The sequence below is a fragment of the Hippopotamus amphibius genome, chromosome 11 (assembly GCF_030028045.1).
Source record: "Hippopotamus amphibius kiboko isolate mHipAmp2 chromosome 11, mHipAmp2.hap2, whole genome shotgun sequence".
NCBI classification, from domain to species: domain Eukaryota; kingdom Metazoa; phylum Chordata; class Mammalia; order Artiodactyla; family Hippopotamidae; genus Hippopotamus; species Hippopotamus amphibius.
In genome coordinates, this window is record NC_080196.1 from 63,519,829 (window position 1) to 63,536,237 (window position 16,409).

General features: G+C 39.5%; 1 protein-coding gene across 4 annotated transcripts in view; it reads right to left on the minus strand.

The window, feature by feature from the left end:
• Positions 1 to 1,694: 1,694 nt before the first annotated feature.
• The window catches only part of GALNT1 (polypeptide N-acetylgalactosaminyltransferase 1), a 115,556-nt gene continuing 100,841 nt past the window's right edge, over positions 1,695 to 16,409 (minus strand). For all 4 annotated transcript variants that reach the window (XM_057698940.1, XM_057698939.1, XM_057698942.1 and 1 more), the window contains 3 exons: positions 8,260 to 8,358; positions 7,644 to 7,778; positions 1,695 to 3,672 (listed from right to left, as the gene is read on the minus strand). In XM_057698940.1, coding sequence (XP_057554923.1) covers positions 3,526 to 3,672; positions 7,644 to 7,778; positions 8,260 to 8,358 — 381 coding nt within the window. In that variant the 3' untranslated portion in view covers positions 1,695 to 3,525. The remainder of the gene's footprint in view (positions 3,673 to 7,643; positions 7,779 to 8,259; positions 8,359 to 16,409) is intronic.

Consider the following 16,409-nt stretch of genomic DNA (forward strand, 5'->3'; position numbering starts at 1 on the left):
TATTTGCATGTATTGCAAATGTTTTCTCCTTGGTCAAGGCTTGCCTTTTTCACCTTACTAGTATCTTCTTGATGAGAAGGGTTTAATTTTGGTGAAATTTATCATTTTTGTCTTTCATGGTTAACATCTTTTGTGTCCTAAGATAGCTGCCTGTCCCAAGAGTCATGGAGATATTCTGTTTTCTTCTAGATTTGTCTTGCCCTTCACATTTAGGTCTCTGATCCATTTTGGATAAATATGCATTGTGTGAAAGCATCAATGTTTTGGTGTTTTCTCATACAGATATCTACTCGTACAGCTCCAGCTGAAAACACATTCCATTATTTACTGAATGGCTTGGTGTTTTTGTTGAAAAGTCAGTAATTGTATATGTGTAGATTTCTGGACTCTATCCATTCATCTGTCTAATTCTAGTAACACACTCTCAATTTCTGTAGCTTTAAAGCAAGTCATAAAATTGAGTCAAGTCTTCCAACTTTTTTTTTTTTTTTCAAGATTTTCTTGGCAATTTTGGGTCTGTTGCATTTCATGTATATTTGCCATTTACTACAAGAAAGCCTCATATTTTGATTTCATTGAATTTGTAGATCTGTTTGTGGGCAATGAGATCTTAACAGTATGTAGTCTTTCAATCCATGAACATAACATACTGATTGCAGTATTCTACAGTTTCTCTCAGCAGTGTTTTGTACTTGTCCAGGTAGAAGTCTTACACATCTCTTGTTAACTGACTTTTGAGGTATTTCACTTCTTTGATGATACATTATGTATTTAAAGTTTCTCAGTTGTTTGTTGCTGGTGTATAGACAGTACAACTGAGTTTTGCCTCATATCCTGCAAAATTGTTCGTTCTGGTAGATTAATCAAGCAAACACTTCAAGAAATCAGAGAATAGGAGGAGCAGGATCATATAATTGGAAACATCTGATTCTCCAAACAGTAAAAAATGATTCACTCTTTGTATACCTGTTTTCACAGTTATCACCTCAGAAATACTACCTTCTTTCTGATTTCCTTCTCCTTTGAAGAACATGTAATTCTAGAGTTAAACTTGTTTTGGTATATAGTTCTTGAAAAATGGAGACAGCACCAAATCTTAACAGAGGAACCTTTGTTTTTCAGCTGAAGTAGAATAGGGAAATGAGGACATGACCTACATGCTGCCTTTTATTTGCAGAATGGTGAACAAAGTACTATTTTTTAAGATCCCAATTAGAACGGAAAGACATTAAAATGGGTTGGGATTGGAATAGGGTGAATATATCTGTGAGATTCAAATTATCCTTAACTGTCACATTTATGAATTATTCACTGGTCAAGTAATAATTCCATCTTTTCATCCTTTGCTTTCTTTTTCATTCATTCCTTTCTTCCCAATTTAATTTATAACAGTGATTAGCACACTGCCTAATCTACAAATAGCTAGAAAGAACAGGGATCTATTTTAACTTCAAATAAAACCAATGTAAGGCACAACTATTCAGGAATATTTTATATTTTCAAAGTATTTAGGACTACTTTAATTAGAAAAATAAAGGCAATGGGATTATCTATTAGATTCTAAAAGTACCCATGAATTAAATCACTCACATCCCCCTCTTAAAAAACGCAACAAAACCTTAAATCACACTGCTTTTAAGTTTTCTTACAGTAAGAAATAAGACCAACCTACACTAGAGTACAAAAACCTGAAATTCTGAGCATGAAAATAATTTATTGATTAGACATCTGGTTTATTCAAGCATAAGGCCTACCAAAGATAGAATTAACACAGCTCATGAAGTTAAGGAAAAAAATCCCATCTAGCACCTGCTTTGTCTCAGATTTCCTGGGGACAAAAGTTATGCATTCTGTACTACAGCCTCACCCTAAAGCATCCACATGTGCTTGATATTAACTTGAATAGGATATGAGAAACTCTGTACACTCAACTTGGCATGCATCATTAGTGATGCAACTTTCAGAAACGTTCTGAGGCACAAGAAGTAGCACTGCCTGCAGTGAGAGTCTTTGATAAAGAAAATATCATTAAATATAGTCTTACAAATAGGAAGGAAAATATATGCACTTTTGCCAATGGATTGCTTCACATATCAGGAAAAATGTCACAATTAGATGTTCTTTCTATGAGATTAAAATATCAGTTTAACTGATACTCAACTTTGAATTGATACTCAGGTTATCTTGTATTAAAAATCAGAAAAACAAAACAGATTTAACCTAAATGGAATTTAGGGAAGAAATGCAGGACTAATAATATGGAGTAACAGCTGCACTTCTTTGGCTAACCCATTAAAAAATGCCAATTAAACATTTTCAGTCAAATTTTATTAAAAAAAAAAAAAGCAGCAGATCAACATTACAATTCAAGAACCTAACCTAAATATGCACTTGACAATGAAGCACATCTGAGTATGGAGTGAAAAAGGTTTTCCAAAAAACCATCAGATGTATCATCTCCAAATACCCAAATAATAAATCACCTCTGCAGGCCTTTTGTTGAGTGGAATCATAAACAAAGAACAGAAGATTTATTGCTGTGAAAACAAATCTGTAGTACAGTAGTATGAATCTTGGGTATTAAGCATAATCAGTTGAATCAAGTTAGGAAGTTGAAAATCTAGTAAGAAATTTGTGTATGTGTGTGTCTATAAGCCAGTTGACCCAAGAGCAACTGAGATGTCTAACTTGTTCCGTGAGACCAGACATGATTTTAAATCTCCATTTTTTGAAGGCAATTAAAAATTATAATTCCAACAGCCCACATACCAAATAAAAAAAACTGTAGAAAGCAATTAAAACTACGTTCAAAGAACCACTTTTTTTCAGCTCGATTTCAGCACCCCAAGGAAAAAAAAAGGCATCCATGACTATCACAGATGAAAACAGAATGAATGTCATTGGAATCAGTTATTTTTCTCCACTGAGGTATAAAATCTATATAGAAATTTGATACTATACTATAACAAATTGTACTTCTCATAGTTCTGTTTTAATTTCCTTTTACACCCTGTTTAATATAGTTTTTTTTGATTGTTGTAAAAATGTTTTCATGATTCTGAATCTGGTTCCAGTTCTTTTTCGTTTATTTTTATATCAATATTTAATATACTGGCTACCAGTTCAAATCGGGAAAAGAATCCTGGACATCTTCATTATGACAGCACATTCAGCAGAGATTACTGATGTGCAGGCAAACCATAAAAGGTGCAGCTCTCTGGAAAGCACATTTCGTAGATTGTTTCAGTCTGAATATTCTTTACAATGATTCTTGATGAAAGACTCTTTCAATCTTGTAAACATCAGTGTGCACAGTCTCGCTACTACGTAGTTTCACGTCCTTGGACAGGAAGGCTGGTTCACAGCTAGTGAAAGCGAGAGCAGTCTAAGTTTTAATGGCTGATAAACCTTACATCCTGCAGGAGGAAAGCACTTTTCCTTTTATGCTACTTAAGAATGTGGCAGAAATGTACGCTGAGGTAGCCCAGTCAATCCTTATTTTTTTCTTTTTTTGTAAATTTGGTCTCAGAATATTTCTGGAAGGGTGACGTTTCGAAGAAGCCACTGCTGGGACCGGCTTCCATTGCAGTCTCTAATGCTGGGCACCTGGCTGTCCTCTTCTGTGGCTTTGTCCAGGCACTGATTACTGTTCACATGCTGTAGGGTTAATTTCTGAAAGTGACAGAAAAAAAGTTTTAATATGAAAGTGGAAAACAAAACCAAAACACCTCAACCATGATTTTTTGTGATTATGAAATTCCTCTGTAGAAAAGGGTTTTGTTTTTGCAATATAAATTATTTAAGACAGTGGAGAAATGTGTCCATGTAAAGACAGCATTAAGAGCTATGAGTGGGGAGGAAGGCACTGGGGGTACAGTGGGTGATGCTGGAGTTACAGTCAGGTGACCTCAATTCAAGTCCCAATTCTGCCATAAGCTCTATAATACTGTGAGAAATTTCACTTTTTTGTGCTTCAGTTTCCTAAAAAAGTGATCAGATTAGTGATTCCTAATTTAGGATCCTCAACCTATTTTCAAAAAGCTACTTCAAAATGGCTTCCTTTTCCCGTGATAAGGCTGTTCAAATTAGTTCTGTGACTCCGGGCTGCATGTCCTTAGAAACTCAGGTCTTTCTGAAGATTCAAAATCATAAGATTTATAAAACAGTCCTTAATAAGAGGCTGAAAGATGTGGCTATATCTCTTCCTCTCTACTTGTCTGCATTCTAGATTTTATGCTGTCATGTTGATTTTTAGGATTTTGAAAGAACAGGACAGACAGGAGTTAACAGACACGTACTGACCATACCAATGAATCCGATACCAAGCCCTAATCAGATGAAGAACTCCAAAGCAGCTACGCAGGAATTTGCAATTAAGCATGATCCTAGTAAGTATGTAACTGGAAGGAAATATGTTTATTAACACATTTCTGCTCATGGCTCTATTTTAATGTAATTCTTTTATCTGAAACATTTATTTTCATAAGGCCTCTTTTGTACCTACTTGAACTTCAAACAAAGCAAAACCTAATGACTGTGTACAATACAGCTACTTTAGCTTTCAGTCATTCCTTCTGTATTGTAATCCATGTGGAAGCTGGCAAAAAGGCAGTGCACATTCACAGATGTCACAGTTTACTATCAACACTGACTTCAGGGTCAGTATTAGATACTTCCAATAAATGCTAAGAATAAGACTGGGAAGACAGCATGGCTGTGGCTGTTTTTACTTTTATGCAGATGCTATATAGTTTGTTTTGGTTATATATTAGTGACATACATGCTATTTCTCCAGACTGTGATTTTTCAGCTGACAGAGGCAGGACAACGCTGATGGGGCATCCGGAGCTCCCTGTGCAGTCGGCTCAGACTGTGGGACCCACGTTGCAGCTTGACTCCTCCCTCTGCCCAGTTCTTCGGTCTCCCTTTTCACAGGTGTTGATCTAAGTGTACTCCCTAATAAACATCCTGAACACTGAGCTTGACCTCAGAGTGGAGTCTGCTTCTGGGAGAACCCAGCCTGCAATACTAAAATTTAATCTCAGGGGAGACACCTCGCAAACTGCTCCAGGGGTTTTAAAACTTTATCCTCATAACTGCTTCTTTAAAGATATCCTAAATCACCTCTAGCGCCTTAATTTCTAATCAAACATCTACTTCTGAATAACTGCTGCAGTAGACAGGATAGCTTATACAGTCTGCCAGTGGCCATTCCCACTCCCTGTCTTCTGGCCACGTCACACCATAAAGACTGAAAATGCAAATGCCTGCTTTCCCAGCCTCCCCTGCAGCTGGGGGATCACTATGAGATGAAGTTCTGGCCCATGAGACACAGCACAGCCTCTCCGGGGTGCAGGCGGAGCTCTGGCTTTGTTGAGGAAGAGCAACTCAAGGTGCAGCGCAACATTCCTCTTCCCTTTTTCCCGCCTTGAGTTGGGTGTGATGGTGAGCCCTGTAGCAGCCTTCTAGAGGCCACCAGAAAAAGCCAAGAATACTGCTGCAGTGTTACCCCTGACATCACTGTGTTATTGAATCCACACCAGAAGCCACTTACCTCCGGACGTAAGAAAAAAATAAACCACTGTTTGTTCATGCTACTATAAATAGATTTATGTTACCTAATATACCGTCATTTTTCAATGAACATATACAATTGGGAGGCTTTTTAATTTTTAAAATATTTTGGTTTTATAATGATTGTGGGGTGCCACTGGCATTTACTGTCTGGAGTCAGAGATGCCAGCTATCCTGCAGTACCTGGCGCAGCCACACCTGAAATGGCAACAGCATGCACCCTGGGAATCCCTGCAGCAGAATATTCAGGCCATTTTCAACAGTCATGTTAACTGAGCTACTGCGCACTCTCCCCCCATACATATATACACACGCACACACATACATGTACATTTGTTTTTAACTATACTTTGATACTGTGAAGGGAGGCCCAGGATTTATAACAAATGGTCTTTGCCCTCCAGGCTCTAACTATCTAATAGTGGAAAAAAGACTGGCAGATAAATAACTACAAAGAAGACAGAATTACAGGGGTCAGAGACAGTTATAGTTAAGACGAAGCTAATTTCTGGCTGGCATCCATGGAAGTGATGTCAATTCTGGGCCCTCAAGAATGGGCAGGATTTGTAAGGCAGAGGGAACTGTATGACCTTAAATGTAAAGTGGGAAAGTACAGGATATGTTCAGAGAACAGCTGGTTGAAGATGAAAGTAGGCCAGGGTTTGTACGTGACGCAGTATAAAGAGAAGAGACAGCCAAAGTCACAACTTGGTTTGGACATCTCCATTAAAGGGGCAGAATGAAGCAACAGAGTGAGCCAAGCTCAAAAGAAGCAGTGAGAAAGCTAAAAGAAGAAACTAAACAGTAGTGCATGTAAAACCAGCAGATAAGAGGATTTTAAAAGATCATCTGCTTAACAATAGTAAATGTTATAGAGAAATTAAAGAAAAGAGATGCGAACACCCTGGGTTTGCATCCAGGAGCTGGTTCTGTACAGTGTCAGGCCAAGGCAGGAGCCAGGGTTGAAGAACCAGAGGCACAAGTGCCAGCCATTCACCCGCCGTCATACAACACAGGAGAAAAGTAGGATGGTATGTAGAAAGTAAAGCAGGAACAAAAGTCTGTCCCAACATGGAGAAGAAAACCAGTGCTTGTAAGCAGAAGAAAAAGAACCAGAGAAAGACATACTGAAGATGATGGTGCTGGTTCCAGAACTGTAGAGCAAAAGCAAAAGTTGGGAGGTTAGCCAGATATGAGGAAAGGAAGAGAGGTTTACTGGAGATGCTTTGATTGCTTTTAAGCACCTCTATGTAAGTACAACAAGTAGCGGGTGAGGAGGGGAGCGGCTCCAGAGGAAAGCATAGATAAAGAGTGTTATTATATATGCCACTGAAAAATCATCATGAGCCAGAGAATTTCACTAATTAAAGCTCACCTTTTACCTAAATGTTTAATTCAGTAATTTTAAAAGCCTACTAACTGTTCCATTTCTACCACACTAGACAGCAAAGCTTAAGGATAGGGACTTCCCTGGTGGCGCAGTGGTTAAGAATCCGCCTGCTAATGCAGGGGACATGGGTTCAATCCCTCGTCCGGGAAGATCCCACATGCCTTGGAGCAGCTAAGCCCGTGTGCCACTACTACTGAGCTGGTGCTCTAGAGCCCCCGAACCACAACTACTGAAGCCATGTGCTGCAACTACTGAAGCCCGTGTGCCTAGAGCCCATGCTCTGCAACAAGAGAAGCCACCGCAATGAGAAGCCTGCACACCGCAATGAACAGTAGCCCCTGGTCGCTGCAGATAGAGAAAGCCCGTGCACAGCAACGAAGACCCAATGCAGCCAAGAAAAACAAACAAAAAAACCCAAAAAGCTTAAGGACGTACAGAGAGAAGAGTGGCTATGCAGTAACAAGGACCCAGGGACTGGAGGCAACACTAATTACTGCAGAGATTAAAACATGTTTAATTTACTTATATTGCTTTTCCTATCTGTCAATACATGGAGCATAAGAACAATGTGATCCATATGCAACCTCCTCAAGAATTTATTCTTTTAGATATAAAGTAGTTTATACAGTACACCCAATGACACACAATTTTATTTCTATATTCAACTGGATAAACTTACCACTGGGTCATACTCCCAAAGTTGGTTGCCTTTTAGGTGGTGGCATTTGAGCATTGTGACTGGGCCATTAAGTTTGGAGACATCCAAGCAAAGGTCATCTGTTCTAATTTCCTTGTTGGCAGTGTAAGAGAACACCTGAAAAACAAAGATGCACACATATAAGCTTTAACAGCAAAATAAATTGACGTTTTATACACCCAAGAATCTAGCAGGGGAAAGATACATGTACTTCAAGATACCTGCTTTTTGAACTTTATTAGTGTAATGGAGAACAAATGACTGAGAAAAGCCACCACTATTTTTGCAGAGAAGAAAGAAAAAAATGACCTTAAGTTCTCTGTATACACTGAGTGTACTGTCAAGGGTTGTCATCTTGTTTGACTAAAAAGGGCAAAATAAATCTCATGGACAACAATGTAAATACAGTTCTCAGAAAGAGCCTTTTACAAATGTTTCATTTAAAAATTAATCATTAGATTGAAGGCTCCATTCTCCTAAAGGTCTTTATTATTTTCTCTTTAAAGGTAGGAAAATATTTCCTCAATGTCATGAAATGAGGAAGATTAAAACAAATTCAACAATTACCCCTTTAAAACTTAACTAAAAAAATACTCACCTGATTACCTCCCATACCATGACAGTTAAAAATCCCAACTTTTTCATTCTCCTTTCTAGCCATGTTATCTAGACACTGATTTGTTTCCACATTTCGTATCTAGGGGACAATGAATAATGAAAATATCACGAGTTAGAGGGGTTAACTAGACAGACGTGTACAGATCTACACACACACTGAAATCGACCGAAACTTCCCACTAAATCTCTAATTCTTGAGGTAAGGGCTATGAGTTGGGGGAAAAAATATCACTGTCTACGATTCTGTGGCCTAGAAAGGTCTTACTATTTGTATAAGTAATTTTTGTGTTTCATGGAGAAATCCTTTAAGTTCTTCTTTCTTTTATCCCAAGCTGTTTTTCTAGGATTTGTATTTAACTCAGTAAGCTCTACTTTGCCTAATAATTTAACGTAACTTAATAACTCCCTGTGGACACTTTTTGCCACCAAGACAAAGGAGCATTACTTTTGATAACTACTTTGATGACTTTTTAGGAGACTCAAGGTGGGTATTTTCTAAGCAAAGAATTTGGCTTAACGGGAAAGCCTAAGCATGGTGTAGTGCAAACACCACTCTTCTGTTAGATACTTGTCAATTATATAAAAAAAAAATTGAATCAGTCATGAGAATTAGGAAGAATATTTTCAGCAGTGTCCAATATTTTTTTTCCCTCTGAACCACTGTAGTTTAAAAGCATATGGCACGGGACCTCCCTGGTGGCGCAGTGGTTAAGAATCCGCCTGCCAAAGAAGGGGACACGGGTTTGATCCCTGGCCCAGGAAGATCCCACATGTTGTGGAGCAACTAAGCCTGTGAGCCACAACTACTGAGCCTGCACTCTAGAGCCCATGAGCCACAACTACTGAGTCCTCATACTACAACTACTGAAGCCTGCATGCCTAGAGCCTGTGCTCTGCAACAAGAGAAGCCACAGCAATGAGAAGTCCACGCTCCGCAACGAAGAGTAGCCCCTGCTCACCACAACTAGAGAAAGCGCGCGCACAGCAACGAAGACCCAATACAGCCAAAATAAAGAAATTAATTAAAAAACAAACAAAAAAACCCCAAAAAAGCATATGGCAAATTAAAAGACATTTGTAAAGTCCTAAATCTATTCTCATGGGTGGTATTGTTAGCAGGTAAGCCAGAAGGGAGATGTGTGACAAACTACATCTGTCATGTCATGCAGACAGAAAACAAGTAATTGTGTGTGACAGATAAAGTGGGGGGAAAGTTAAAACCACAAACGACCCATTTATTTTTATAAACATGTACAGTCTACACATTTTAATAAGGCACTGACAAGTCCAGATGCATTTTTTCCTTACAAAGATACAGCAGCATTAAGTGTGAGTAAGAGTGACTAGTCAGCTCTGTGCTGAGGCTGCTAAGAGTGCATCTATGTGCCTACTTCGGAGGCAAGCACGTGGTGGACTCAGGAATAGTAATAACCGGTGCCGCCGCCATATCACTGGTCACCTCCATCTGGCTCCTCCATCAAAACCTCAAACTCAGGTCATGCAAAAACAGGATTTTCCAACTCCTTAATGCTAATGTTACTTCCCCTGAACATTTTAACATACCTCTGCCACTCCACCCCTAACCCTGAGGATTGCTATCTAAAACAAACCTCCCTATCATTCCTCCAAATATTCCCCTCTTCTCTTGATACCCCTAGTTTTACTAATAATCCCACAAGTTGTCCAATTATTCACGCTGGAAATCCCAAGGTCCTTTTTTACCCCTGGGTGTAACATATCACATCAGTGTCCAGGAATTCTTTTGCCACATAACGCACATCATCTTTTTATCCATTATTTTAAAGCAGAAACCGATTACTTCATAAATAGATTTTATAAATGGTTTCATAGTTAGATACAGTTTTACATAAAACAACCTTTCTGCATCTCAGTGGGTAATCAATTAATACTTGATGATCCTGGCTATCTTACTTGACAAAAAATTTAGTTCGAATTTTGACAAGATGAGTCTATCTTGTATTTTCATATAAAACTGTTTCCTTATACTTCTGAAAAAATTACAAACTCCCCAGTCCTTTACTTTCCTCAATTTCTTTCTTTCAAATATAGATGTAGAGGTTTCTGAAGAAAGGTGATAAATGTCACAGAAATGATTAGGGAAGAATCAACATTATTGTCGGCCTCTCCCTCTCACATGGAATGGTTTTTGGTTAATTATCTTTTACCAACCGTAATATGAGTAAAAATTTAAAAAATACAATTCTCCCCAAATGTGATTGGACTTCCTATCACTCAGTAACTATCTTATAATAAAATCAACTTTGCCTATTCTGTTTCCATCACTGATGTTGCTAATTATTACAGCAAATAAATTACACTTACTCTGAGCTGCTCTCCAGGCTGGTTTCTCCACATGCTAGATTGCTGGAGAAGACAGTTTTTAGGGAATGTCCTCCTCCTTTGTAGGAATACATGGGGGCTACCTCACCTATGGAGTGTGCAAGATGATTTTTCGAGGACGTGAAAAACCAGGATGACTGGGGGCGAGTTTGGGGAACAATTCTGTCCTTTATGATGTCAGGAGGCAGTAGATCATTTAATAGGTTTGTTTGGTGGGAGTTAACTTTGAGGAGTCTTTGGAGAAGGAAAAAATTAGGAACAAACATTTTTAAAGAAATGTTGAATCTGATGTTCAAAATTGTAATTCTGTATAGTTTTAAGGCTATGTAACCAATTACTAACTTTCTAGTGAACTATGGAAGGTAGAAATGGTGGTGATATATACTTGTTTCAATGTTCATACTGGGATGGAAACAGGTACCAGACTTGGTTACTCAAAATCTGACACTTAAAAAAAATCATAACAATACCTGAACAACATGGTCAGGGCGAAAGAGCCGCACTTTCAAGGTGTCTGGAAGCAGACAGGCAGGTGTGAGAGCTTAGGGTGGGGGGACACGCATAGCTGGGCCTCACGCCCGGCTTCACCGGTACTAGCTGTGCGACCCTGGCAGGTCAGTACTCTAAGACAGTGACTCCCAAAAACACAATTTGAGCAACAGTATCTGCCACTAAAAAAAAAGATTTTGTGATCAAGAATGTTTGGGAAATACCAGATTAACAAATTTAAATAGGTTTCCTTTACTGAAGGACTTCTCAAAGCCTTTAACATACTAAGACTCTTGGTAGGGGTGGGGGTTGATGGTACAGAAGGATATAAGATATAAAAAGCAGCATTTCCGGAACATTTTTGGCCATAAAATCCACCCCTCCTACCCATCCCTTGCCTTTCTAATGGGCACCTGGAGAGATATCAGACATCAGCATTTTTTAGAACAAAGTGGGAAACTGCTGTAAAAACCTCATTTTCTCATCTGTAAAACAGGGATGCACTCTGTTTGCTGAGATCGCTCTGCGAGGTAACACATACAGAGGCCCAACAGAAACCAGCACCTAGTAGGCCCACAATAGCTGCTGGTTTTCATTCCTTAACTCAGGTGTACACAGCTGTCACTAAGCCATTATTTTCAACCTTACGAGTTGATGACTGTGAATGCACTCATTCCTGGGAAATGAGGCAAGAAATTAGAGCCTAAGTTTCTTGGTTTCTGCTATAGTTTCCTCCAGAATCCTGGCACCTTCATTAGGTGGACAATGTAAGCAGTTAAAGGATTCTTGGAATCTACTATTACGGAATCTAGATTTACTTTTTCTCTCTCTGCCATGAGGGTAACATTGGTTAGATGTGAGAAAGCGTATGAGTGTTAGTGGTTAAGAGTGCAAGCTTTCAAGCCAGACTGCTTGTGTTCAAATCCTGTCTCCTCCATTTTGTGGTTGTGACCTGAGCCATGTTGTTTAAACCATTTATTTGTGCCTTAATTTACTTACCGGTGAAGTGGGAGATAATAGCACCTACCTCACAGTGTTGGAAAAATGAGTTAATATTCATAAAGCATGAGATTGGTGTTTGACATAAAGTTCACGCTCAGTAGATTTTAGGGTGGAAAAGTAAATGGTCTGTCCATAAGCCTGGCTAAACTGTAAAGGTCTGGATTAGTTGCATTCTGTGGCTGTTGTTTAGACAACTCAACTCCTGGATTAACAACAACTAGATATCACAATGAAACATGTTTACTCAGTCCCAGGTCCTACAGGAGCTATGAGAGCTGGACTTCGTGAAGGCAGATGCGCTAAATGTACTTTCTGATTTCCCCTTCTGCTCTAAAATCCTACGACTTCAGGTTTCTCTAGGCCCTTGCAGCACGACAAGAGGTCCCAGAAAGGCTAAGTACCCGTCCTAGCAAAGGAAGGCTCACACTGATGGAGCTATGATCACAAGCACACGCTCCCTGGCTGCACTGTGGCTGGTGCTCGAGAACAACCCGAGTCCCCACATCAGCTTCAACCTGACAGTGTGGTATTAAGGGCGTACATGCTTAAGATCAGATGCTTAGTTACTAAGGTAGTAACAAGCAGGCCACAGAGGGTAAAATCTGTTCCTTATGCAGAAAGCCAGCTGGCAAGAGGCAGGTAAAAGGCAAGCTTGCCTTGGCAATCATCTACCGTGGGTTAGGCAAGTGGCTCTTTGTAATACGCCTATATTCTGACCTAGCTAACAATGCCTAGGTGTTGTCCAAAATTGGGTCACTTCAAAGAGAAAAAAAAAGCTCCTCATTCTTCATTCTAAAGGCAAACAACTGCTATCAATCTTCCCATGGCATCGCCCACACTGGGCCTTTCTTGACTGGAATGAGGCTACAACAAAGGGAATATATACTAATGAGACAGGAAACTCAGCGTACCCCTTGCTTGTTTGAGGTGTCTTCCTTAAATAACAACAAAGTTCAGAGGCAGGGAGCTCAGGTCAACTATGAAGGAGCATCAGGAACTACCAACGACAAACATGGAGTCTGTGCTCGTTCTGGCACTGGAGACACTGCAGCCAGGCCGAACGGTTTCTAGCTCCCCACCATGTAAAGAGATCTATCCGCTCCACCATATCCTCCTTTTCTACTTTACATCTCCTCCCCTTTCCCCAAACCATCACTAACACCCTCTCTTCACTCTCAACCAACAATCTTGCGTTCAACTGAAGAAACAACAGAGAACTTGCTCACACCTCCCCCTTAAACTACCAGCTTCCAGCTCTCAACCCACAATTCACCTGACTTGGCCCTAGTCCCTCCTTCCTTCTTATCGCAGTGGATGAATTGCTTTCTCCTCCCCAACCACTACCTCCACTTGTGCACTAGAGCCCGTCACCCCCTATCTATTAAATGTGACTCCTGCAAACAGTGGCTCTTTTCTAGCATCTTCACATTTTCTTTTTGAGTGTCATGTGCACCAGCACAGTTTCATCTTAGCAAAAATAAACACAAAAACCCTTCCTTAACCCCATTTACCCCTCCAGCTACTACTCTTCTGTTCAGCTTTACAGCAGAATTTCTCGTCCACACTCATGATCTCCACTTCCTCTTCTCCTGATCTCCTGTGAAGCCATCAGAGATTCTGTCCCCACCAGTCTCCACAGGAACCCACTTGACACAGTGAGATGGAGCCTCCTGACAATGTCTCCCTCGCCAATCCAATGGTCAGTTCTCAGGACTCGTCATCATCCCTTCTCTGCAGCATTCCACACGATCGATCACTTCCTCTTGCTTCAAGCAAGTCCTTCACTTACTGGGGCATCACTCTCCTGGTTCTCTTCCTATTTCAGAAATAGCAAACCTTTTTTTTTTTTTTGGGCCATGCCACACAGCTTGTGGGATCTTAGTTCCCCAACCAGGGATACAACCCGTGCCCCCTGCAGAAGCACGGAGTGCTAACCACTGGGCCGCTAGGGAATTCCCTCTCTTCTTATTTCAATGCTCACTCCTTCTCAATCCTTTTGGCTGATTCCTTCTCACCTTCATAATTTATAAATTGTGGAGTTTTATTGCTTGGTCCTCAGTCCTCTTATCCATCTACAATACATTCTCTCCCCCAAGGTGCTCTCATGAAGTTTTGTGGTTTTAAAAACCATCTATATAATGACAACCCCTAACTTTAGATCTGCATCCCAAACTTCCCTCACAGAAGTGCTGGGTTTTTCTTTTTTCCTATTTGGATTCACATGCTTTCAAAAAGTCAATTTTATAATTAAAAGTTCATAAAGATTTGCAATGAATTGCAGACTGACCCAGTAAAAATGAAATTTCTTTATGATAAGCAATGAACTTTCATAGAGTCTTTTCTGGGCTATTAAAAAAATGTTGACCATAAGTAGCTAAACTGATTTATAAACCACTATTGGGTTGTAACCAGAAAACTGAAAATCACTGACTTGACCTAATAAAAAGAGGGACCTTTGCGAGTTAGAAGATTATTAAGAAAGGAGAACCAGAATCTTTATGGCCCACTGGCCTGGGGTATTATACTGTAGTAAAGAAGAGGAAAACACTTTCTCAGTAGTAAGACATAGTAGCCCAACACTTCTGCTCCAACAAGTGGAGGGAAAAAGAGCTAAACTGCAGAAGTCCTATTTTTGAGTCTGCTGGAGAGTCGTGGAAGCAATTAAGGTGAGGTGAACTGTAATTCCAGAAAGGGAAGCGCCCTCCCTGGGCAAGCTGACAATCACCAGATGTCTTCCTCCGTAAGGGCATTTGCTGATGGTGCAGACTGAGGACAGGGTATGGCCCAAAAGAGCCTTTCCCCAAGGAAAGAGCCCAGTGGTGTTGGTTACGTGAGGGCTAGCATGACAAAATAAAAATCAGAGGAGCCCCAAATGCAAGGCCATTCTCCTCATGGGACATCTGCTGAGCTCTCAGTGGGCAGGGAGCTGTGGCTAGAAAGGCAGAATGAAATGTTCCACATCTCAAGAGGTAGAAATGTCATCATGTGCAGATGACATGATACTATACATAGAAAACCCTAAAGATTCCACACAAAAACTACTAGAACTGATCAATGGATTCAGCAAGGTAGCAGGATACAAGATTAACATAGAAATCGGCTGCATTTCTTTACACTAATGAAACGTCAGAAAGGGAAAGTAAACAAAAAATCCCTTTGAAAACTGCATTTAAAAAAACAGGAATAAACCTGACCAAGGAAGTGAAAGACTTTTACGATGAGAACTATAAAACTTTAATAAAGGAAACTGAAGATGATTCAAATAAATGGGAAAATATTCCATTCTCTTGTATTGAAAGAATACCATTAAAATGGCCATTCTACCCAAAGCAATCTACAGATTTAATGCAATTCCTATTAAATTACCCATGACATTTTTCACAGAATGAGAACAAATAATCCTAAAACTTATATGGAACCATAAAAGACCCAGAATTGCAAACACAATCCTGAGGAAAAAGAACACAGCAGGAGGCATAGCCCTCCCAGACTTCAGACAATACTACAAAGCTACAGTAATCAAAACAGTGTGGTACTAGCACAAAAACAGACATAGGGATCAACAGAACAGAATAGAGAGCCCAGAAATAATACATACCTATGGTCAATTAATCTTCAACAAAGGAGCCAAGAATACACAATGAAGAAAAGACAGTCTCTTCAGCAAGTGGTGTTGGGAAAGTTGAATAGCCAGCCACATGTAAATCAATGAAGTGAGAACACACCCTCACACCACACACAAAAATAAACTCAAAATGGATTAAAGACTTAAATATAAGACATGACACCATAAAACTCTTAGAAGAGAATATAGGCAAAACACTCTCTGACAGTAAATTGTACCAATGTTTTCTTAGGTCAGTCTCCCAAGGCAACAGAAATAAAAACAAAAATAAACAAATGGGACCTAATCAAGCTTAACAAGCTTTTGTACAGCAAAGGAAACCATAAACAAAACAAAAAGACAATCTACGGACTGGGAGAAAATATTTGTAAATGATGTGACCAACAAAGACAATTTCTAAACTATACAAATAGCTCATGCAACTCAATAACAACAAAAGCAAAACAAAACAAACAAAACAAAACCCAACCCAATCAAAAAATCAGCAGAAGACCTAAATAAATGTTTCTCCAAATAATATATGCACTGTTGGTGGGAATGTAAATTGGTGCAGCCACTATGGAAAACAGTTTGGAGGTTCCTCAAAAAACTAAAAATAGAATTGCCATGTGATCCTGCAATCCCACTACTGGTCATACATCCAGAGAAAACTA